The sequence below is a fragment of the Petromyzon marinus genome, chromosome 10 (assembly GCF_048934315.1).
Source record: "Petromyzon marinus isolate PM22_M1 ecotype Great Lakes invasive population chromosome 10, UKy_Petmar_22M1.pri1.0, whole genome shotgun sequence".
Classification (NCBI taxonomy): domain Eukaryota; kingdom Metazoa; phylum Chordata; class Hyperoartia; order Petromyzontiformes; family Petromyzontidae; genus Petromyzon; species Petromyzon marinus.
The window spans coordinates 8,505,788-8,529,583 of record NC_133676.1 but is presented as its reverse complement, the minus strand read 5'-3'; the positions used below and the strand labels follow the sequence as shown (position 1 = coordinate 8,529,583).

Sequence of the window (23,796 nt, the reverse complement as noted above, 5' to 3'; positions counted from 1 at the left end):
GAATGAGGGATTAGGGGAGGTGGTTGTGACGCTCGGTTGGAGGTTTTCTTATTGATTCAGGCAGATTTGAAACTCCGTACAGCCTTCAAGTCAAGTTGATGTGCTCTGTGTGTCCGTTGAAACTAATTAACATTCAGGGTACGTGAATCTAGTCAAACCCAGTGAATAGCATGTATATGTGTACTGGGTCTATGTTTAGATACTTATGAGAACTTCCTATACATTAAATGCTGTCGTACAATGACACAGTTACAAACAATAATGATGAACACGAAAATCTGAGTTACATTCATAATACGTGCATCATCATCACTAAACATCGACGGACAGAACTAATCCACTTGCTGGATGAGGGCTTCCCCACGCCGTGGGCATTGTATAACCACAACTTCACTACGCTGATTGGTGCTGATGTCCCAGGGTCTTTCATGATCTCTTCACATGACAACCATGCAGTCCTGCGTTATGCTTGCAGAGCTAAATGCCAATGTCGAGATCTGCTAGCCCATAAAAGAGTGTCAGGGGAGTCTAGTTTTGCTATTTCTCCGTTGAAGGAGGGCAGACTACCATGGGTTCCGATATGATCTATAGATTGGGTTGCATGGTCACAATTTTAGATGTTCGCATCGTCCTTTGGATGTTCTCTTCGAGGATTGTCAAAGCCAAGAGGTGCGATGTTTGATGCCAGAATGAGGTGTGTATTCTTGAGGTCTGTGTTGCTCCACTCTGTTCTCCGGATCTGGGTGAGATTTTAGGATGGTGACAGCACGAATCTATCAGGGGGACTTGAACTTGAGTCTGGTTGTGGCTTGGTACACTGTTGAGGTCTTGGTTGATGATGGCAAGGTTGCTATTGGCATGATAACGTGTAAACACCCTTGACGTTTGCATGTCTCTGCCGATATTTGGTGGCAGAATATTCGCCAGAACAGACAGCCAGGTGATTGGTGTCGGTTTCAGCGTTCTGGTTATTATGTGCATCGGGTTATTTAATTGTGCCTTGAGAAGTGCTGGAACGCGGTGATTCTGTTCGCAGCCCATTAGCTGAGGCGCCCCCAAGCCGTTCCTGGAAGTTTCTGTCGCAGGGCGATTCTCCCATTCGGTATTTTCACAGGCCAGTTTTATGTGAGGTTTCAATGATCGTGCTTTTGTTGATGGTAACCCTTAGATGTCTTGGAATGGAGTGATAGCATACTGAGCTACCACAGGACACTTCAAAGGGTGGCATCTGTTCTGTGATTGTTCATGTGGAGAGCACTTGTGTTGGTTCTGGAGAGATTCGGTCAGTCTCCAGCGACGGTGTTGAATTACCCACACAGATGACAGTGGCACCTGTAGCGAGATAATATTTGCTTCATTTAAACTTAGCGGTGAGCAGTGAACAGGCTCCAGTGACTCAGGTGATTATAGTCAGGGTGCATTTCCAGTTAGGCGACCTAAGGCTCCATACTCTTTGGTTCTTTAGGTAAAGTATGGATCCCTGCAGTCACGAAAACTTCAAATCTAGATTCGACCTAAGGCTCTCAAGGCAGGCAGCCACAGGGGCGTGTGTCACTGGGCAGCGCCAGTTATATGGATCCAACCATTCTTTCGCAATTCAGGAGCTTGCGTCTCCCATGCCGCTAGAGGGCGACTCACAGTAAAATCCTGAGCACAGCACATGCTGGGTTTATGAAGCATTTTCGCGTGACTGGATCTCCAGACAGCGTACAGACACAGAGCCGCGTGATTATGCTGGGAGCAAGAGACATTTAAGGTCTCGTTCTGTTAAGTGCACTGGAGGAGAGCGTTAGGAACATGGATAGACAGAGAACAAATGTGCTTCATAAAGAGAGAGTCGTCAAAGGAGAAAAGGGCTTGATGCCTGGCCTTGAACAGGGGAAGGAGACTTTGCAGTGCCGACGATCAGTGAGAGGAAGTGCCAGACAGAGGGGGCAGCAGAGTAATGGAGTGACCTCCCATTGACTGGAGCAGGGTTTTGACGGGATGTCTCGGCTGGTGGAACGGGGAGAGGGAGCGAGGTGTAAGTGGAGAGATAGGAGAGAGCACAGGGAGTGGAGGAGAGATGAGAGGGGAGAGATAATAGAGAAATGTTTCTTAATGGTTACTGAGGTTGTTTGCTCACTGCTACTTCCATTATAGGATGTCATATTTCAAGGTAAGTGTTACGTTTTAGAAACCTTGTTTTTGGTGGTAAATCATGGTTTGGCGTATTTTGCTTTTCTTTAACCCCGTGATCGGGAACTTTTAACAATGTTAAAGACATACTGTACCTATACAACTGTATATCGTTCGTTTGGTAATGTTTTACTCAGACGTAAAGAGTTGTTGTTTGTTAATCCACTGCTTGAATGAAGACTTTTCCAATTTGTGCGCTTGTCATGGTGGCTACTTAACCGTACTATGGGTAATAAAGATTTAAGCAGCTGGAATTAGTTGGTTTGGTAATTGTTTTTGGCGGGTATGTTGTTACAAAAATATATTGGTCAGGAAAACAACAGTTTAATGGGCAAGTTTTAGCAAAATATTGCCCAGCATCCATACTCTTTGGTTCTATTGGGTAAAGTCAGGTAAGTGAAAATAAAATAACAAAAAATCACGACGTTTCGGCCACAATACATGCGGCCTTCATCAGGTGAAGGGACGAGACTGTCTGGAGGAGCGCTGTCCTCGTCTCGTCCCTTCACCTGATGAAGGCCGCATGTGTTGTGGCCGAAACGTCGTGATTTTTTGTTATTTTATTTTCACCTACGTGACTTTACCCAATAGAACCAAAGAGTATTGCCCAGCAGTAGTGGGAAATGACTTTGCCGTTTCTATGTTATTTGTGAGATTCAATGACAGATTTCACTGTGATTTTTCTGTAAAAGCATTGCTTACAGCTTCAATGTTGTTTAAAAAAAAACTGTTTAAATGCGTGCAATTGCAAAACAAATAGCACTTTCAACAGGACCCCCCGAGTGGCAATACAGCACCCGCTAGGGGTTGAAATATATTTGCATAACAAAAACTAGTTTCTGTCTCCTCCAGGTCCCACGTCCCCTCCCCCCAGTTTGGTTCCCATCTCCTCTTTCACCGGAACCTGGAGTAGCGACAGACGATGGTGTCCCCCAGTTGTCCACTATCACACATACAGCTGCCATTTGTGTGCACATATTTACGTCACTGTAGGTCATCACGTCCATCCAAACTGCCTTTCTGGAGTTTAAGCTTCTTCTCCTAGGAGGCAGTGGCACGATGATGTCCACTTGCTGTCTCGTTTATGCCTTGTCTAATATATTAAACGGGATTCGAACCGAGACGCCTGCAGACTCCGGGCTTGTTTCTCATCGCTTTGAGCCACCGTGTCCTCACGTAAAGACATGTGGCTCCAGGCGGTGTAGTGATTGCACTGCGTACAAATGGCTGTGTAAAGGTCAGGAATGACGTCGTTGCGTCTGTCCTAATGTGTAAATTAGCAAAATATTTATCTGGGATTTGAACCCGGGCTGCTCAAAACCATAGGCAGCCGTGCTATCCGCTATACCAAATTAACTTTGGGATGTGTTATGGTAATCAAATCATCGTCGTTTTCAACATTTTTACTTCAGATGTATTGATTTGTACGTAAAAAAACCCATGAAGTGTTAGAAATTGTTACTCTTTGGTTCTATTGGGTAAAGTCACGTAGGTGAAAATAAAATAACAAAAAAATAACAAAAAATCACGACGTTTCGGCCACAACACAAGCGGCCTTCATCAGGTGAAGGGACGAGACTGTCTGGAGGACAGCGCTGGAGTGGAAGAAGCCACGCTCAGATCGCGACCTTTAAGCTGTGTGAGAAGAAAAACACCAAGCGCCTTGACAAAGGAATTAGCATATAATTTAGCATTGAAATGGCTCATTGAAATAGCTAAGTTAAAGTATACACATCCGCAGAGGTACCCCTTGACAAAGGAATTAGCATAGAATTTAGCATTGAAATAGCTGAATGATTAGCTTGTAACTGGTCGCAGAAATAGCTATGTTAAAATTAGAGCATATACATTCACCGAGGCACCTAGTACTCATCAAACAGGAGAATTTAGCGAAACACAACCACGCTCAGACAGCGGACCTTTAAACTGTGTGCGAGCAGACAAGGTGTTCTGACAAAGAAATTAGCATAAAAATTAGCATTTGATTGGCGGATTTTCAGAAAGAGGTGGTGTACGTGCCGGTGGACTTGCCATTTGGCGCGGGGGGGAAGGGGGGGAGGGGGAGTTTACCTATTGATGGTGTGAAAAGGGAATTTATAAGAGCTGCGAAAGTTTGGGGTACCACTACTTGAAAAATATACTGTACCATTGAAATTAGTTTAATGTTTAGTTCGATTTAGAACATCTTTCCAATGGTTGCTTAATTTGAAACCATCCTCTCGGTTGAAATTGTGTCTGTGTTTGTAGATCTGAATTGCTTCATGAACAAATCTCTGATAAAAGCCCGTGGGTTTGCAAAGAACCTTGGTATCGGAGAAAATTATATCGTGATCCCCCACAGCGTTGTAACAGTGATCAGCCACGGCAGAATAATTCGTTTGCCGTGTTTCAAATCTGATTTGTGCTCGCGAATTCGGTCAGAGACATGTCGCTTTGTCTCACCGATATAGCAATCACCACAGGTACAACTCAATTTGTAAACCCCGGGGTACTGTAAATCAGAAATGACATCCTTCACGGATGGGATCAGATCACGAATTTTGTGTACTGTATTGAACCGGACCTGGATCTTGTGTTTGTTTAGAATTTTGGAAATCTTTTTAGTAACGCCTGCTATATATGGAAGTGTGATGGTTTTGACCGGAGTATCAAATGGTTGTTTCTGTATGGAGGGAGAGACAGCTTGGCGGATGGTACGGTCAGAGTAACCATTCCTTTTGAGGGCCAGGTGTACATGTTTTAATTCACTGGTCAGGTGGTGTTGGTCCGAAATGCAATGAGCCCTATGGTATAAAGTTGATCTGAGCGTGGCTTCTTCCACTCCAGCGCTCTCCTCCAGACAGTCTCGTCCCTTCACCTGATGAAGGCCGCTTGTGTTGTGGCCGAAACGTCGTGATTTTTTGTTATTTTTTGTTATTTTATTTTCACCTACGTGACTTTACCCAATAGAACCAAAGAGTATGGATCCTAGCAGTCACGAAAGCTTTAAATCTAGAAGTGTTAGAAATTGTTCTATTATTATTTTATTACCATACCAAATCGCGTGAAAAAAAGTTGGATTTGAACCCAGAATATCGACTATTTCCATCTCGGCTAAGCTCCCCGCTCGACTACAAACAACTGGTGGCGTCACAGTAGTTCACGCGATTTTGGACGATTTGACACCCACCCCCTCGTCACACGGCGTCACAAAAAGTCAGACCCCCCCCCCCAAACATGACGTCACAAAGCTCTGCCCCCCCCCCAAATAAAACATGTTTCAAATCGCTTTAAACTATTGTCATTTTAGTGCGTATTTAATGTGGCGCTGCACTCTGATGTTGTAGGAGATAACATTTATTAAAAAGTCTATTTAATTAAGTAGAACGTTTTGTCTATATTTATTTAAAGTCGCGCATTTTGATGTGACGTCACATTTCTCAACCCACCCCCCCTCGTCACACATCGTCACAAATTTCTGACCCCCCACCCCTAGGTGCGTGACGTCATTTATGGCCGGCCCCTTACTTGCACTGTGTGCACGTGGATGTATGTACATCTCTACATCGAGCCTGGGAGTCGAACCCTGATCGAAAGCCACAGCCGTGCTGTGTATTACAACGACGGGAGACTACTTCTGGTTCTGAGATCATCGTTGTATTTCAATATACATATACTGTATGTGAAAAAAGTGCCCATGAGCTTTTGATATGCACTACAGTATACTGTTAAGATTTTATGGTTAGGGTACTGGCGAGTTTGGGGTTCGGGACACCTGCCCCTGTTATATTCCCATAACAAACCCCATAACACCCCATACCATGCGAAAGAATGTACCATTTTAATGTGCAGGTATCGTGTTACCTGCTTCTGCTGAGCATGTTTTAGAAGATTGTCATTAATATAAAATGTAGTCACCCCTAACCAAGTCTCGCAATACGTAAAGTCCATATTTTAAAAAAAACTAGACAGATTTGATGCTATATTATTTATACAGGTTTGAAAATGTATTTGGATCGAGCACGGATTCCCGTGGAACACCTTTGCTAAGTGAAGGCAGAGGAAAGATTGTCAGGTTTTAAGAATGTTTTTTTGCAACGTCTAAATTAATGGCCAATCTGTGCCGCTTTCACGAAGGTCAGACTCGAGTAACCTAGTTAAAATATATATGATCTACGCTATTAAATGCATGAGCCAAGTCTATGAAAGGTGTTGAACCTATGCTCCTTTTGTTGGTTTCTATTTGTCACTGTCTGTGCTGCCGAAAACTGTAAGTGAAGCAGTAATGGTGCTCTGCTTACGTCTCAAGCCGGAATGTTAATTTTCCGTAATTCTCTTCAACAGCGGTTCCCAAACTTTGAGTGTGTGGACCCGTTTACAACCTCCAAACATTTCGGGGACCACCAGGTGCTACTAGTGATTTAAAATTCTACATTTCCTTGGTTGAGGATGTTATTATTTTGCGCGGACCCCTGTAGTAGCCTTGCGGACCTGGGGTCTGCAGACCGCAGGTGAGGAACCGCTTCTCTTTAGAGTTAACTGCTTCTGAGCAAGTTTTTAAAAATAATTTTTAAAGAACCTATCCAATTACACGTGTCAATTTCCCACCTCGCCTCACTACTCTCGCCTTGCACTGACGCTCATGGTCGAACCCTTTCACAGCGTCACACAAAATCTGCTTCGTACACCAAGGTCTCGAACTGCTACAGCCGCACCGTCGGTTCTCTGCTGTCGCTCAATCGGTGTGGAACTCTCTATTCACTCCAACTTTCAAGAAATATCTAAAGGCCTGTTTGGTCAGGTGTTCGAACAGCCCAGAGTTTGGCTCCGCACCTCCAAGTTGTTGACTTTATAAAATCTGGCGCGTTTTAAGTGTCATTATTCGTGGTTCTTTCGGTAAAGTCACGTAGAAAAGAAACAATAAAATAATAAAAATATAAAACATAAAAATTCTCACGTCGTTTCGACTGCAACACAAGCAATCATCATCAGGTGTGAAAACCACAGCAAGAAAATTTAAAGTGGTGGGTGTTTTTTTAACGTTAGCACCACGGAGAGCGATTTGGCAGTTATTCAGATGGATGAGTCCATCTATGTTCGGAAAAGAGGGGGGAGACGAAAATAATGGATGCGGTCTGAAAGCCACAGTAAGCGTGAACAATCAATTAAGTCATTATTATTATTAAGCAACAGCACCTTTTGATATTGAACCAATTGTATTTTAGGGGCTAAGTTTTGTAATTGTTTCGACATCTTGATGTCCGAATGAGAGTTGGGTATAGGAGGATGAGTCACATGAATTGATGAAAGATCGCACGTACAAAATGTTGTTAAAAGCGTTAAGAACTTTTATTTTTGCGAGAAATCTCACTGCCATTAATATCATGGAGTTATGAAGGAATATTATGGCAGATCAATTTTTTTCAGGATTGTCTATGGAAACATTGTTTAAAGTGATTTGGTTGGCTTTATTTAAAACAGTCCTCTTATGGAGTAACCAGAAATGTATAGTATTTGCTTGCTATGTAGCTAATGTTTTGTTAAGGGGGCATGCAAATTAATATCCTGATATTTTATTTTTAAAGTGGACCAGGCAAATTCTATTATATTTGAATTAAGGACTGAATAACAATCCATTAAATGAATGTCAATACATTTAAGGCTCATTATTGTTGGGTTTTTTAGACGTTTGTTTATCGGATGCCTGTGACTAAGCAATGGCCAGAGGTTTTTTTCCTAAGAATTCTATCGTTGAGATATTTCTGGGAATCTAGACTACATTCGGTCTAATAAAGAGTTTAGAATGCATATTCTTTGGGTCTTTCGGTAAAGTCATGTAGATGGTTCAAAGAAAATTTTAAAAACTACGTTTCGATCACTAAACAAGCGATCGTCATCCTGATGATGTCGTAGTTTTGTTATTTTCTTTGAACCATCTACGTGACTTTACCGAAAGACCCAAAAATATGAATTCCTGCAGTCACGAAAGCTTTAAGTCAAGTTTAGGAAAGTTTTTTTAAAATAGATATTTGGGCATGCAGACTCAAGAAGTTAATTGAAACAAAATGACAAATGTATTTAACATGCATGGAGTAGGGTATTCATTACCAATTAAAATCGCCAAGGAGAATCAAATCTGAGGATGAAAATGGAATTAAAGAGGTCAGATTTCATGGATGGCTGTAATTGGTGCCCTCGAAAGGTAGCATACTGCTCAGATACGAATACGCCTTTGACGATAGTTGGACCTTATTATGAACCAGAATTTATTTTTAAGAGATTAAGATTTTTATAGTTTTAATTACATGTCAAGCTGGGGTGCACAGCAGTGACTACACAATTCAGGAATACTAATAGTGTTTTTATTCTACCACGCCAATGTAAAAAAATTCAGATGTTTTATTATATTATGCAAATATACAGATAGCGCATACAACAGAAGCAAGCATTAAACTATATTAAAATTGAGTGATGGTTTCAGAAGGGAAAAATTATAACTCCCCAACTGCCAATATTTACCATTCCTGCATGGTGAGACATCTTAAAAGTACGATGTTGGTTATCATGGATTGTTTTGCTTTTGTTCACACATGCCTCTATGTGAATGCTTTGCAACAATTATTACATGCCACCACATCCTTTTTTATTTCCACGCTTATACACACCAGCGCAAGCATTATTTGCGATCATAAAATACCTCGGTATACTTGCTTTTGGGCCGAGCTATGAATTCCAAAAGCAACTCAGCAAAATGGAATCTAAATGATTCACTCGAGATGCATTGCTATGGGCACACATTACTATCCCATGCATTTTGGCTTAGAATGACTGTACACATACGTTATCCACATATTGAACTGTACACGTTTTAGAGTGCAAATCCATGCAGACCTCTGTGGCCACCGATTATTCATATTTTGAAAAAGTTAAATTAAATATTCAGCACTGTAATGTGGTCCGAGGTGTTTCCAGCATGTGGAACTAAATGTCAGATATCATGCCAAATAAATGTGTTAACAATTTGAACACGTCAGAAAGCTTTACAACACATCAGTAAAAACCTATACGGTAGTAATTATTCAGATCAATTAAGAAAATTAGTCTTACCATACTACTTTTTGTACGGAATCATAACAAAGTCAAAGCAAAATAATAAACTAAAACATGTACGCTCAATGTCGATTCGATAACTTCAATTTTAATATGACCGAAAACTAAGATAGGATGATACCAGTTCTTATTATACCTGCAAAATTACAAAACTTTTAAAATGTATTTTCTCATGAACAAATGCCTACCGTTGTCTAATTCTAATCTCTTATCTGAAGTTGCACAAAGCTCAATATATCTTAACCCATGTTACCCTCAGAGGAAAGAGATGTATTGTTTGGGACAATTGTTACAACAGCTTTAATAGTTCAAGTTCTTCCAAAGGCATGTGGGAAATTAACAGGGCCCCTCTTATGTCCTCATCTGCCGTGAAATTATTTTGGTACTAGGCTAGAGGACATGTTTATATATACTTAATAAAATTACATAACTATAATGAAGAGTACAAATGCCACATTTTGCAAGCTTGCCAAGTCATACAGTATCCCAGCATCTCTTGATCGTAACATCCAAATTATATTCTCCTAAACAAACTTGAATTATACCAGAGATTTACTAATAACGTTTAATAAGGTCACTTATAAACACACTTTCATAACACCAAAACAATAGCAGGAGTCAATGCTTTCTACTGTATACTCTTGTGTAGTAAACCTATCAAGTACAACTGAATGTTCCAAAGAAAACTCAACTTGTTTAAAAAAAAAATCTAATTAACATCAAACACAAACAAGGAAACCGTTATTGGTTTTATATTTACGTAGCCACACCAAAACCTTTGGAGCAACCTTTCCTGTGCCAATGTGGATTTATTAGCTCACTGTTGGCTGTAAGGATTCGGGTTATTGGGATTGTATGCCTGCTGGTAAGGGTAGGGCTGCTGGGGGTATCCGTATGGATGAGTGTATGTGGGCATCTGGCCCTGCGGATAGCCAGGCATTTGGGGCTGTACGTACTGTGCCTGTCCCTGGGGATATGCCTGGCCTGGCTGAGGTTGGGCACCGTAGGGTGGCATTGCGTATTGGGTGTAGGTTGTATAAGGATTGAATCCCATTGGCATGGGCACAGCACTGCAGGGCAAGAAGAGAGAAACACAAGCATAAAAAGAGGTTAACATTCGTTACACATGTGCAACTGTATAGATTGGTTTTAGGACTGGCTCAAATGCAGTCAATTATTTGCCAACAGTCTTATTCTTACCAGTCAGTGTGTAACAAACTATTAATTCATTTACAAAACCTGATTCTTAGCACTCATGATATGTGCATAGCATCATGCATGTAAAATTGTTTACATTTATGCAAAATATAAGATAAAGCTATACTTTTACATTCGAATTAATGCACACCTCACTATGCTTTTGCATTCTGCAAACGAAGCATGCAATTCGGCAACGGCCATCTGGTGGCCTCCTGCCGAAATGGTCAAAATAAGCAGGTGCACACACCCTGGGTAGCCAGGGTAGGATGCGAACGGGGGTCCCTGTGCCATGGAGACTGTGGAGGGTGTACTCGCTGCAGCGACTGGAGCAGGAGCTGGGGCCGCACTGAGAGTCGGTTGAGGAACCGGAGGGGGTGGACGTGGCGGTGCCTGAGGCTTGCTTGGCTGCAATAAAAAAAAACACAAACAAGATTAGCGCAATTGAAAAATTAGATAGGATGTTGAAAATGTAACCAGTTCTGTACACGTACAGACCTTTTGTCAATCCACCACTGGATGGGGGCCTCCCCACACCATGCGGGTTGTAGAGGTTAGACGACCATACTTCATTACGCTTGTCAGTGCAGGCAACATATATTAGGGTGCATAGCACAGTACCACGATGGATATATTGCTGCACTGCCATCTTCTGACAACGAAGCAAAGCTTCATCTTCACAATTTAATGCAAGTGAGAGTTATGGGAAAAATTGTGCTTAAAAGCAATATACATTAAATTATTAAAATACGAGACCTTAAGCACACATTTTTGGTTTCATATCAACAAATGCATTGTTTTAAGAGCTATGCGCACCGCAGTAGTGCGGGGTAGAGGCTGGGGGGGCTTCTCAGTTGATGTCTGATATGCTGGCACACCCAGGACTGGGGCAGATGGCTCTTTGGCAATCTTCTGCTGGATATCTCTACAGGAGCAAAAATGAAAAAAAACATTATACAACAGATGCCAACATGGCTCATGATGGTTGGTTATAAAAAAAAAGATATATTCAAACAAAAGTCAAGTTTTTGAACTCACTTGAGCAGTTCTTCCCTCTCAGTTTTGCGAGCAAATACTATGTCATTACATTTACTCTGGAATTTAAGCAATATCTCCGTCAGGTCACCGTAAAACTGCAATATATGGAGAGAAAAGTCATATTAGTTCATTGCGAATGAACATTTTACTTTAATTTTTAAAAGTACATTTGTGAGAAATAAAATTCCATTTCCAAAGTAATTGTTTCAAAAAAATACATAAAAGCACTTATTTATCCGCACCTTGTTTCCTTCCTCCAGGTTTCCCAGGAGCTGCATGAAGCCGTCATGGGCGGCAGCCAGCTTCCGCAGGACTTCGTCCCGCAAGTTTGACTCTGTGCTCGCCTGTTTCTGCTGAGCGAACTCCTGGTGGCGCACCTACAGTGCGCATGAGCAAACACGAAAAGATATCAGCCCTGGCACAGACTGTGAGGGAAAGTGCTGTTCACAAGCACTTATGGGCGAGTATGCCATTTGAAAGCACATTACAAGTGACACAAGGTTATTGCTTTTTTCTTGCCACTACAGGTAAACGTAAAATATACAAGGGAAGGCTACACGCCAGCTTGCAAAAATACAAAATGGTATACTTCTTTCAATATGACAATCTTTGAAAACGAAAAATACGTGCAGAAGCCGGAGTGGGCACAGGGGCATCCACCCTGGCAGTGGAACCAGACATCAGTGCTCCAGCATATTTGTAAATTCAAAACTCCAGAGCCAACCAGCCCCAGAACGTGTATAGTTGTGAGTTTCTTTTGGCTCTCGGCTCTGTGAAGAATTTAAGGGTAAGAAAATGTGGCCACTGCGCACCGTAGCAAGTACTTTGAGCCATTTTGTATGTACGTTGAATTTCTTTTCGCACCGTATGTCGCCAACTATGCGAATCGGAGGTGTGGGAAATTTCTACTGGAACAACCCACAACCAGACAGATATCACTCATCGTGCACGACCATGTCATAGCTGAGAATAAAATATAATTGTAATGAAGAATGCTAACCACTGCCACTTAACAAAACCTTGCATCAGGCAGGGTGCTACGGACAGGTGTTTGTTGGGGAAACATGGTAAATATCTTTCAGGTGTGAACAATTGCTTGGACTTTGGTCCAATACTGTACAGGCTGACACCATTTTGCATTTTTAACCCCACTTCAACCTCACCCTCAGATGCGAGACCCCACACAAAAATTATCAACAAAAATTGCAACTCAGTAAGAGACAGCATGAAAATGTGAATTGTCTAATAATTTAAGTCATATAATGCATGTACTTAAGTTGATCATTTACATTGTAAAATACTGAAAATAAATTGACTTACTTTTTACAGCTGTCCACTGCAACTATATCTTATGATAATCACAAACAAAAGAAACGATTTAAAAAACCCAATCTATTATTGGTTTACCAACCTGCACCGACCAACGTGATCAACGTCAAACAAGCTTCGTTACCTGTGGTGAGGCCTCTATTCTGCACTGGATGCAAGTTTTTTTAATATTTTGTATTCATGGTTACACCCTGTGACCAATCATATTCACATTTACCATGCAGTTAAATGTTTTCCTGCAATATCAATCAGTTCGACCATAACTAAAATTAAACTGGATTCTACATTCGATTCCATGAAGGATTTTTGAAAGAAAAAAAATCGACGATCCATTGTTAACACCCAAGTAGTTCTCGTCATAACATCAGCTGCTGCACCTGCAGGTCCTTGAGTAGCTCCTCCTGACGCCGAATGCTCTCCGTGACGCGCTGCGTGTACGGCCCGTACAGCCGCTCCAGCTCAGTGCGCGAGAGGTCCTCCTCGTTGAGGGCCCCGTCCTGAGCCAGTGCCCCCAGGAAGCGACCCGTCATGTCCGAGTCGACGTTGCGCAGCTCACCCTCCAGGGCCTCTCGTCCACCCTTCACGGTGTCCAGGTCGGCCAGCAGCGAGCGCAAAATCTGCACCGTCTGCACAGAGGATGACATATGAGACAACGCACTTGGCCTTGAAGAGGTACTCTATTGACATACACACCAACCATTCCTTGCTCCAGTGCATCGGCACTAGAGCAAGGACTGAAATGGCCTCCCCTGACCCCTTTCCCCCCCCCTCCCCTCTTCGTCACCTCTTGCCTAAGCCAGCCCCCGGGCCCCGATGCAGTTGCACTGGCTGCACACTAGATAGCTCTGCCACTGGCACTGCTCGTTATCAACATTTACAGGCAGCCTTATCCTAAATAATTATCACCAGGGGCAGAGGGCACAACAAATTTATAGTAATTGACAGTAACACGACCATCACTCTCTTACCTCGCTGCCTGCGAGAGAAGCTGCAGGATTGGCAGATGGAATGGCAGCGTTGAGCTCCTGTTGTGGTTGACTGAGCATCGCGATGTAGTCCCGGTGCTCGTTATACTTCTGCTTGACGACCCCATCCGCGTTCACGGCATTGTCAATAAGGTGACGGTACTTGTCACCCTCTGGAAGAAAAAAAAAAGATTCCAGATTAAAATGTTTCATGGTAATATGCAGATTATTTTCCATTCCTAATTTTCACAATGTTTAAAAGAAAAATAGCAACAGTGCAGCGTCAACCTGCACGCAGCGGCTTGTAGAGGTCATTCGAGGGTGTGCGCTGCCACTTCTGCTGAAACTTAGTTCTTAGGTCATTGTCTGTGACCTCCTCCTCACTCAGCATCTTCATAGCCTGGGCAAGCAAAGTGGAATTATTCATTGGAGGAAATGACAGCAGTTTTTCATATGATGTGGACTATGTGATGGAACAATGCCTAGCATATATCCCAACTTTGCACTGTCAAACTGATGTTAAGTTTGTAAAGAGGATTAATATGAACGGATCAGAAATAATATCACAGATGTTTAATCTGCAGTGGAGGAACCATTAGTATCGTATGTATAATTTCACTCTAAAAAGCATGAACTAAATAAATGGCCATTACCTCATTTAGAATCTCACGATTACGTTGCAGAGACTCAGGAAGGTTCTTCATCAAGTAGTCAATTTTATCCAGCCCCCCTTTTTCGACGATAGCCACGGACTTCTCCAGAATGGAAGGTGGCACTGTGTCACCTGACAAGTCTTCTAAGGCAGCTGGCAGGTTCAGCGATGCTAAGATTCTGTGAGTGTAAAGTACAGTCAAACATTTACCAACCATTAATTTGCATACGTGAAATACATATAATCCAGCCATGGAAATCAATTTAGTTAAACCGTAACTTTATGAATGTGATGCTTAAAAAAATGTTGTTGCAAAGATGTGAGCTGTTACCCATTGAGAAGAGTGGTTGCCTCCCTCATTTGCATTACAGATCTGTTGACAAGATCAGCCTTCCTTTGGTTGTATGCAGTGACAGCATTGTTCACAGCCAGTGGTACCATCTTTTCAAACAGGTCTGACCAAACAAAAATTACAAAAACGAATTGAACAACAAGCAATGCTAGGAATGTATACAAGGTAAGTCCTTAAAAATGTTGTTAATCATTGTGACCGAGGCCAGTAAGAAACAAAAAGTTATTGTTGATCAATCGCAAAAAGAATGACAAGAGGAAAAAGAACTGCTTTGTTTGACTTACCAACAAATCGGGGGCTCATGGGGCTGGCGAGCTGCAGGGGCTTCACAAGGGTGGCCTTGCCAATAGCTTCCAGGTCCTTAATGTCTGGCACCCGATCGTGGTAGATGAAGTCATTGTCCTTCTTGGCTGCAGTTAGCGCCCGGCTGATCTTGTCAGACAGATCTTTGACGCTAATGTACTCATCGTAACGCGACGTGACCGTTTTCACAAGGTCCGTTGCGTGCTGCGTAGAAAGGTCACTCTCATTTGACATTCAGAAACTCATAAGCAGGCTAAATCTGCTTGCAGCATCATGTGTTCCTTAAACTTGTGGCCAAGACAATTTGATTTGTTCCAGAAATAAGTCTTATGGTAAATAGATTAATGAATGAGTATTCATTATAGAAATTAATAATCAGAGTTTAATAGAATAAAAGTAATAAATAGTCATTAGACTCGCATGTTTCTTACATATTTACGCATTCATTAAATATGTTGTGCCAAATTACCAATGCTGCCGTGTTAGAATATACCTGGAGTCTTGCGATCTCCTCTCCAAATTTCTTTTGCTGTTTGGCCACGTTAGACTGGTGTAGCTGGGCTGTGGCCTGGTAGATGCAGTGCTTGGCAGCCAGAAGAGGAAGCACCTCCTGGAAATAAAAATACTGGCACCCAGGCACGACCACCCCACGCTCGCCCACGCGCCGCACACCGTACACACAAGACAGAGCAGCACAGTGCATGCAAAATCGACAAGCGCATGCAAGTTAACATACACAAAATCCCAGTGAAAGTGAAGGCACGGCATTGTCAAGTAGCACGTGGCAAAGTGCAGTGATATGGGACATGGAGAAAAACATGTAAAACAGAAAAGAGCATCAGGACAGCGAGCAGGAAGGGAGGGGAAGACAAAAGTGGGGGAAAAAAGTTACTGGTTAGGCTGAAAAAAAGTTTTAAAAGGAAAGTCAACAAATGTTAGTATTTAGCAAAGTTCTTGTTAAAAAGTTTAAAATTTCAATAATTTCTGAAATGTACAATTTGCTGCCTCAAGAAATAAAGTAAATATGGAGGACCATTTTGGAAAAAAATTAGAGGTCCTGCCTTTGGAAGAGGATTTGGAGGTTTATGAGTTTTCACTACATTAGATTTCAAGTGTAAGTTAGTGCAAGATGTGATTAACATATCCTTTAAAGTAAACATAACCCCAGAGTGCTTACCTTAGGCAGCTGCTCCTTGTATTGGCACTGCTTAAAGGCATCTCCATAATAGTCAGCTGCTTGATTAGCCAGTTTTGCAACAATCGCGTCCTTCATTTTGTCTGCAATCATCCATATCAGTGGTACCACACAGACAAACCATTTATAACTGATCTACTTCATGTGTTCACCTGAACAAACCAAATGTTCACATTTCCAGTACAGTATTGTACATGGATAGCCCTTTTGTCAATCCAAGGCTGGATGAGGGCCTTCCCATGGTGTGCATGTCATTGGGGGTTATTTGACCATACTTCACCATGATGCTCAGTATAGGTTGAGGGTGGGGGGAGCAGACAAAAAAGCATAGCATCATAGTACGGACTTTGCCGCACTGCCCTCTGCTGCATATAACGTAGCAACTACCCCAAAGTTACCTGTGAAAACATGGCGTGCATGGTGCTATGACTTGGTCATAGACATTCCAATGTTAGGTGTAATAAAATTAACAAATGTATGCCAACCGTATATTTTAATACGTCAAGTGATTAAACACAACAGCCATTACATACAATGGCTTGTCGTTATTATGTAACGCGAGTGATGCACACTGGACATGCCAAGCAGCTTTGGGCAGTTTTCAATACCAGTGGAAATCTGTTCTATCACAGCTGCAGTTTACTCAAGCATTTAAAAGCCGTTATCTGCATCAAATTGACTACATCCACTGCTGGATGAGGGCCTCCCTACACTGTGGATAGTAAGGATTATTTGACAATACACCACCACACTGGTCAATGCAGGTTGAAGGGGAGAACAGATGTGGGAGCACATAAATACAGTACCCCAATTAATGCTGCTGCAATGCCCTCTGCTGTCCATTGAGCAGCCCCACAGCCTATAACACCTGCTATGCATAGTGGTTGCCCATCCAAGAAGTATCTAGGCTCAACCCTGCAGAGCTTTTGAGATTAGGAGCATTCCAGGTGATTTGATTTTAAGTAATTAAATACACTATAACTGAAATTACATACATTTGCAATGCAAAATAACGCCATGTAGATGGCACAAAGGACTCACCAGCGCTGGCCTTCATGTAGAACACCTCTTGGGCCTGTGCCAGCATGATAACACTGAGCGCTCCAACTGTGTCAGGGGAGATGTCCACTGTTGGCTCGCGGTTCAGCGCACTCAGCACAGACTCCTTGATTTGCAAAAAGCAGCCGCTCGCTTGCTAATAGGTGTCGATAAGAAAGGGGCAGTAATTTAGAAAGAGATACTCATTTTGCAATAAACACATTTAGCAAACTTTTTCAGGCATGTAAATGTAACCATTATACTTTTGTACACTTTAATAAGCATTTAACACTTTGGCTAACTGTGGCCACTTCAAACTTGTATCATGCCCCTCTTTTCCTTCTAAAACAATATTCCTGCCAAAACAACACAAACACTGGCTGTATACTGCAGCTGTTTTGATATGCTAGAGTAGTGGTTCTTAATCTGGGGTGCACACACCCCCTGGGGGTGCAAGACATGCCATATGTTTTAGAAGGCAAATCATCGAAAACACTAATTAAGCACGGGCACATGAGTACAACTACTTTGTTTCATTAAACCTATGTATTTATTAAGATTATATATTGTTTTACGATTGAGAACCAAAGGGATGCAAGGCTCCAGAAAAGGTTAAGAACCACTGTGCTAGAACTACCATATAACTTGGAATACCAAGAGGACGAACAGCATTTCCACTAATCATAGTTATAGCTGACATAGCAATGAAATACAATGAGGAATACAGTGTTTGCCAAACAAAATGAGATACCTACCTGGTAGTACTTGGCAGCAGTTTTCATGCCATCATCACTGTCTAGGTTGAGCTCACCAGCGATCTGGCTCATGAGAGCACCAATATTGAATAGTACACAAATCTTCTCATAGCTGGCCCGCGGGATGGCTGAGAAAGATTTAGAGATTTAGAAACCAAACTTATTTGTGTGCGCGTCGAGTTACCGCACTTTCTTTGCTACGAATATAAAGGCACCACTTTTTAAAAGTGCCATCATGAAATGTACCATGCTGTAAATAAACATCACAATCACAAAAGAGAATGTTAATTATTTAACTGAAATGTATAATATACTGTATACTTAGTATTTCTGAAAATATTTTCAGCCATCTGTACTACAATTATGACGGCATTGAACTTACTAAGTTTTGCTGAGCCCCCAAACAGTGATCCTTTGTCAAAGGCATCCCTCCATGTGAAATTAATTGGGTTCTGGAACAAATGAAATGGTTGCATTACTGGTTACCACAAAAGCACACGTGGGTAGTGTTTGTGACACACAATATAGGCATAGAAAGTGGCTTAGAGTTTCACGTTTATTTACCTGGCCTTCATTAATGGGCAACTTTGGCTCAATGGCACAGAGCTGATCATAATACCTGGCAAAAAGAAAAAACACAGACAAAGTCAATTGAACAAATAATGTACATGGATAGCACTTTTGTAAATCCACTGCTAGGCGAGGGCCTTCCTCAGTGTGAGCTTGTCACTGTGGGTTGGTGAAGGCAAAGACAACAGATGAGGGAGTACAGCTCAGTATAACAAAGGATTTTTCTGTAATGCCCTCTGGTTCCCACTGCATAGTCATTGCTAATTATTGCTATCAGAGCTCAAAAGGTTTTAACCTGGATAGTGATCGGATGGGAAGCAACTCTGCATAAAACCTTAATAATTAGAATAAGATAATTTTGCACAAGGCCACCTCATAAGATTAAACTGATTAATTAATTACAGAGCTCTAAAATAAACAGCCCTGCATACACAAGGCTTGATATAGCAACGGCTGTGGCCACACTTTTTTTTACGACTCAGCTCCAAGTTAATTTAAGTGTTGGTTAATGAGTTATTGGGCAGTGGTTTGCCCAGAAGAGTACCTTAATTATTATGTGCAGCATATACATTGACCATAGTAATTCGCAATGTATTTTTGTACAATTCATATTTTTATGCAGCCGAAATATTAACATTTTGCCAACAATTACAATTACTTTTAGTACAAAATGTTTGGACTATGGGCTTGCGATGCAATGATCAATTCTGGTTTTAACAATCTCAAACCAAAACTTACTTCATACAGTGTACACCAGGCCCATCCATACCCCTAGGCAAGCTATCCTGTAAAAAAAAAAACCCGTAAATATGTCCAGTTCTTTTATCTATCCACTGTTGGATGAAGCCCTTCCCACTACAAGACATACTAATGGCACATTATGACAACATTTCTCATCAAGTTTGCCTTGTTTTTAAATGTCAACTTTAAATACTAATTCGACTGCAATGGCAAATGCACTGTGTAGTGTTTAAGAACGCAGTATATGCGAGTCAATGTATTCACAGCCTTGGACCAAATCACCTGGAATGCGGCCGATCATCACATCTCAGAAACTAAGCAAGATTTTTTTCCCTGGATAGTGCTTGGATCAGCGACAACCATGCACACACATCGGGTATTGTAGCCTAATGAGAGGCTACATTGTCAGCGAACCGCAGTGCGGAAAAAGCAGTTGTACTGTACGCCCACAGTCCCCGCCTTGACAAACCCGCAGTGCCCGGTGCGGTGAAGTATGGTCAAATAACCACCACGACCTGCACACTACGGGGTGGGAGGATAGGATCTAATAATGCAGTGAATTGACGTCTACATGTGTTTGTGTTTTCAGCTTTAATGTCCCAACACCTAAAATACATTATACAAAGCCTGCACTTTAATGTGAACACAAGCAGGCTTTTTACTCACCACAACCTGTGCTTTTAACTATTCCAACTAAATTCCGTTAAAACTCTTATTTAAACTCAATTAGTAACTATGCTGGACAGTAAAGTTGAACACAACTCATCCAATTAATCTCATCCGCGTCTTAATAAGTGCAACAACAGACTGCACAACGTCAGCAACGACGATCGATTCCAGAGTTGTGCAAGTTCATCCTTAGCCACGGTCAAATCCACTGCTGGATTAAAGGCCTACCCAAGTCACCGTCTCTAAAATAAAAAAAATCTGCAATGCAGTATAAACCACCGCAACGTCAAACACCTGGTTTCACAAATTAAAAGTTCAAACTTTCGTGTTTTTGTTGTTGTTTATTTTATCAAATCAAGAAAAGTATTGGACAATGCGCCGTAGAGGAACCACACCGGGTACTCTTCACCCTCCCACGGCTTCGCCTGGTCGGGTCTACCGCCTCCCCGCTCTTATTTCCCCGGAAGCCGCTCAGGCAAGACGGGCCTCAATCGTCGGTGTTCGGTCTCCCAAGTGTCGCACGATCGGAAACCGTCCATTTAGAGATTTTTTATTTAGCGTTTCGACAAAATAACTCGTGGAAGAATAGGGGAGCGGCAAAAAGAAGGTTTCGTCCGTGCGGGGTAGAACTTTAAGTCACCGATCGGGTGTTCTCTCCACTGCCATCACCTACACTGTAGACGTTTAGCTAACTTTAACTACTTACTGTAGAGTATTCTCCGCAACGACATTAACTTATTATTGGTGTGCGTGTGTTTGTTATGCATTGAACATATCGTAATGTGAGGATCCCCTCGCCGATAACATTTGGCCGTTCGCCAGCATTGATACAAGAACGCCGTGACTGCTGATGAGACACTTCATGTCAAAACCGTAGGCATGTGTTGACAAAATTTGCATCGCTCATGCACTGAACATGTCCCCGCAATGCCACTCCTGCACGTGAGCCGATCTCATCACTCCATCTCCATGGTGGTGTTATTTGGTTATACTGTACTACCACTGTCACCAGCCTAGCCCATCGACAAACATTCCCTCCTCGAGCACAGGCCCACTTATGCCAAGTTCTAGACGTCTCTTATTTTCGTTTATTCATACGTCCACGTGCTCCCCCATTGCGGTCTCCTATCGTATTGCATCGTATTTTGTAGGTGTCCACATGTAACTATACCGCGGATTGCATATTGTGCAGCACCTTCTTCACCGGCCACGCCTGTACATTTGCTTACACACGCAGGGCACCCGAGGGGAAGGTGGGGCCCCATCACCACGCCCGGCTTGCCCATGACTCCCCTTCACTGGTATGAATTCGAGGCGAGCCACGTATGGATGAACGCCTAATCCCTTGCCATGTACCTGCACGTGTGGCATGGGTCAAGAGGACTCGAATCCACCAGACCATAAAACATTGCCACACAGCCAGGGTCGTGGGGTCATGTGGCAACGCCTGGAGAGGTGGAGGAATCTTTCATCCACCGGTGAACATTCATTGGACTGTTGATTATTGTATTTCTGACGATCGGAGGATCATCCAGCGGTGGGTAGACTACTGAGATGGGGAGTTCTTCATCCAGTCGTGGATACAACGACTGGAATATAAGGCCTTCATCCAACAAGGACTATTGATGACAGTCCTATTGGGGAGCCCTTAATCCAATGGTGGATACACAATTAAATGCAGGGTGTCTTTTAAAAGTATACCAAAGTACAGTACAGTGAAAAACACGTCACTTGTGTACACTTTTAAGACAACCCTTGTACAGCACGACGATTCCTTCATCAAGCAGTTGATACAGTACACTATTAAGGCCTTCACGATTGAGGCCTTCACATCTAGCAGTGAATACACTTCACTATTATTAACGACGCCTTCATCCCCCTGTGAATTCCCTCTTCTACGATACTATCATTATAAATCTGCCTCAATTCAAGCGAAGGGAATGCGCGGGCTACCGGCAGACTGCCGACGACGCGGGCCGCCGTCACCAGCGAGCCAACACTTTTCCGAAACGCGACCAAGGCCCTGCGGCAAATTCGCGCTCATTACAAAGGGGGAAAAGGACATTTTTCATCCAGCAGTGGACAGACCCTGGATACACGCACACACACATACACACACACACCTCTCGAGGAGGTCGAGCGACGCCTCGTGCTTGTCCAGGGGTCGGCACGCGGCGCTCTTGCGAAGCGCGTTCAGCTCCTCGAGGCTCTTGGCGAAGTCGTGGCCCGGGCCGTACGTGTCCAGGATGAAGCGGGCCAACGGCTTGGCCACGTCCAGCTCGTACGACTTCTTCAGCGGCACCGTCACGAACGTCGCCATGGCTTTCTCGCGGCGTTTACTGCTGCTGCTGTTGTTGTTGTTAAAGACGAAGAGACGAAGGGGACGCGTACGTTTGTGGGAGCGTAGCGATGGTGAGCGAGCGAGCGTTCATTTAATACGCGGAAGTGGGAGGAAGAGGAGTGGGGGTGGGGCCAGCCCTCGGGGCGGATGTGAGGCGTTTGACAAGCTGGGCAAGCCAGTTGCCCACTGGCCACAAGTGAGCCTCGCCTCTCTCTCTCCCCACCGTGTGTGCGTGTGTGAGACAATACGAATAGTTACCTATACTGTACTCTCAAGGAGAAATACGATGAGCTTCAAAACTTTTTTTTACAGACGTCCAGTATTCACAGAAAAAACTATCCCCTCCCCCGTACATCCTGAAGAGACTTGCAAACCTGTCAACCCCTTATAAGTGCCTAACTTATATTCTTGGTTCTTTCGGTAAAGTCACGTAGAAGGGAAACAAAATAATAAAAATATAAAACAATAAAATTCTCACGACGTTTTGACTTCAAAACAAGCAATCATCATCAGGTGTGAAAACCACAAATTTTCTTGCTGTGGTTTTCACACCTGATGATGATTGCTTGTGTTGCTGTCGAAACGTCGTGAGAATTTTATTGTTTTATATTTGTATTATTTTATTGTTTCCCTTCTACGTGACTTTACCGAAAGAACCAAGAATATGAATCCCTGCAGTCACGAAAGCTTTAAGTCAAAAGTACCTAACTTATTACAGACTAATTCAGACATTGGTCACCCCGTGCCCTTATAAATCTCAACGTTTATGCTACATAGTCCCATCACAAGGGAGAAACACAAACACATTTTTGTTTGCCCTATTGAAACGGCCGTACGTCGTATGGAGCTGAAAACTCAATTTCCCTGTATAATAATACGGGTAAACCGTATGGGTTGACAGGCATGCTATAGGGTACATCGTGCCTGCACACCGTAGTACTGTAAAGTCGAATATCCAACTCGATGGGAGGTTGGGGACTCACTTGGTATGGTTTATGGGTGGATATGACAACAAAGAGGTCGGAAAATGTGAACGTCTCGAGAAACAACGACGAGTTACACAATCGCCATGCACAAATAGGTTACCAGAAAACAAATAAAAAAAACCACAGTGGCTTTAAACACGGGGAAATTATTTTACTGTGCTTTAGATTTAATCGAATGTACGCCAGGTCGGATTGCTAAACGCCTATTGAAATTATAGTTGCGCCATGGACAAATACTGTCCAGTTTTGGGTGTGGACGGTTCATTGGTGAAGGCGGATAAAGTGGCAGTAGTTTTATGCGTCGATATGAATTGAAAGAGGCGGTTCTAAGTGGTTAACCAAGATATAAATAACTTTGGAGTGGATGTTGAAATGGCCCAGGCAAGGAATTCGTGGAG

General features: G+C 42.7%; 1 protein-coding gene across 2 annotated transcripts; it reads right to left on the bottom strand.

Annotated features, from left to right (window-relative positions):
* Nucleotides 1-8,538: 8,538 nt before the first annotated feature.
* Nucleotides 8,539-22,549, bottom strand: PDCD6IP (programmed cell death 6 interacting protein). 2 transcript variants are annotated; one of them, XM_032951452.2, is made up of 18 exons: nt 22,195-22,549; nt 18,656-18,710; nt 18,474-18,543; nt 18,092-18,219; nt 17,340-17,493; nt 16,281-16,381; nt 15,597-15,728; nt 15,085-15,307; nt 14,780-14,903; nt 14,450-14,627; nt 14,085-14,196; nt 13,800-13,969; nt 13,209-13,457; nt 11,745-11,879; nt 11,503-11,597; nt 11,281-11,389; nt 10,715-10,872; nt 8,539-10,337 (listed from the first exon to the last, which is right to left on the bottom strand). In XM_032951452.2, exons 1-18 carry the CDS (start codon nt 22,389-22,391, stop codon nt 10,085-10,087), a joined length of 2,643 nt encoding a protein of 880 aa, XP_032807343.2. In that variant the 5' UTR covers nt 22,392-22,549; the 3' UTR covers nt 8,539-10,084. The 2 variants fall into 2 exon arrangements, with proteins under 2 accessions (XP_032807343.2, XP_032807345.2); XM_032951454.2 differs by having other exon boundaries at nt 15,597-15,713; nt 22,195-22,547.
* Nucleotides 22,550-23,796: the final 1,247 nt, after the last annotated feature.

What these genes read in the sequence shown, in the direction of transcription:
- PDCD6IP (XM_032951452.2), bottom strand. Translation starts at nt 22,391, where the DNA reads ATGGCGACGTTCGTGACGGTGCCGCTGAAGAAGTCGTACGAGCTGGAC. An exon ending in CTGCTGCCAAGTACTACCAG is followed by an intron (nt 17,494 to 18,091) that starts GTAGGTATCTCA and finishes GACACCTATTAG; the next exon opens with CAAGCGAGCGGCTGCTTTTT. An exon ending in GAGAGGGAAGAACTGCTCAA is followed by an intron (nt 11,390 to 11,502) that starts GTGAGTTCAAAA and finishes TTGCTCCTGTAG; the next exon opens with AGATATCCAGCAGAAGATTG.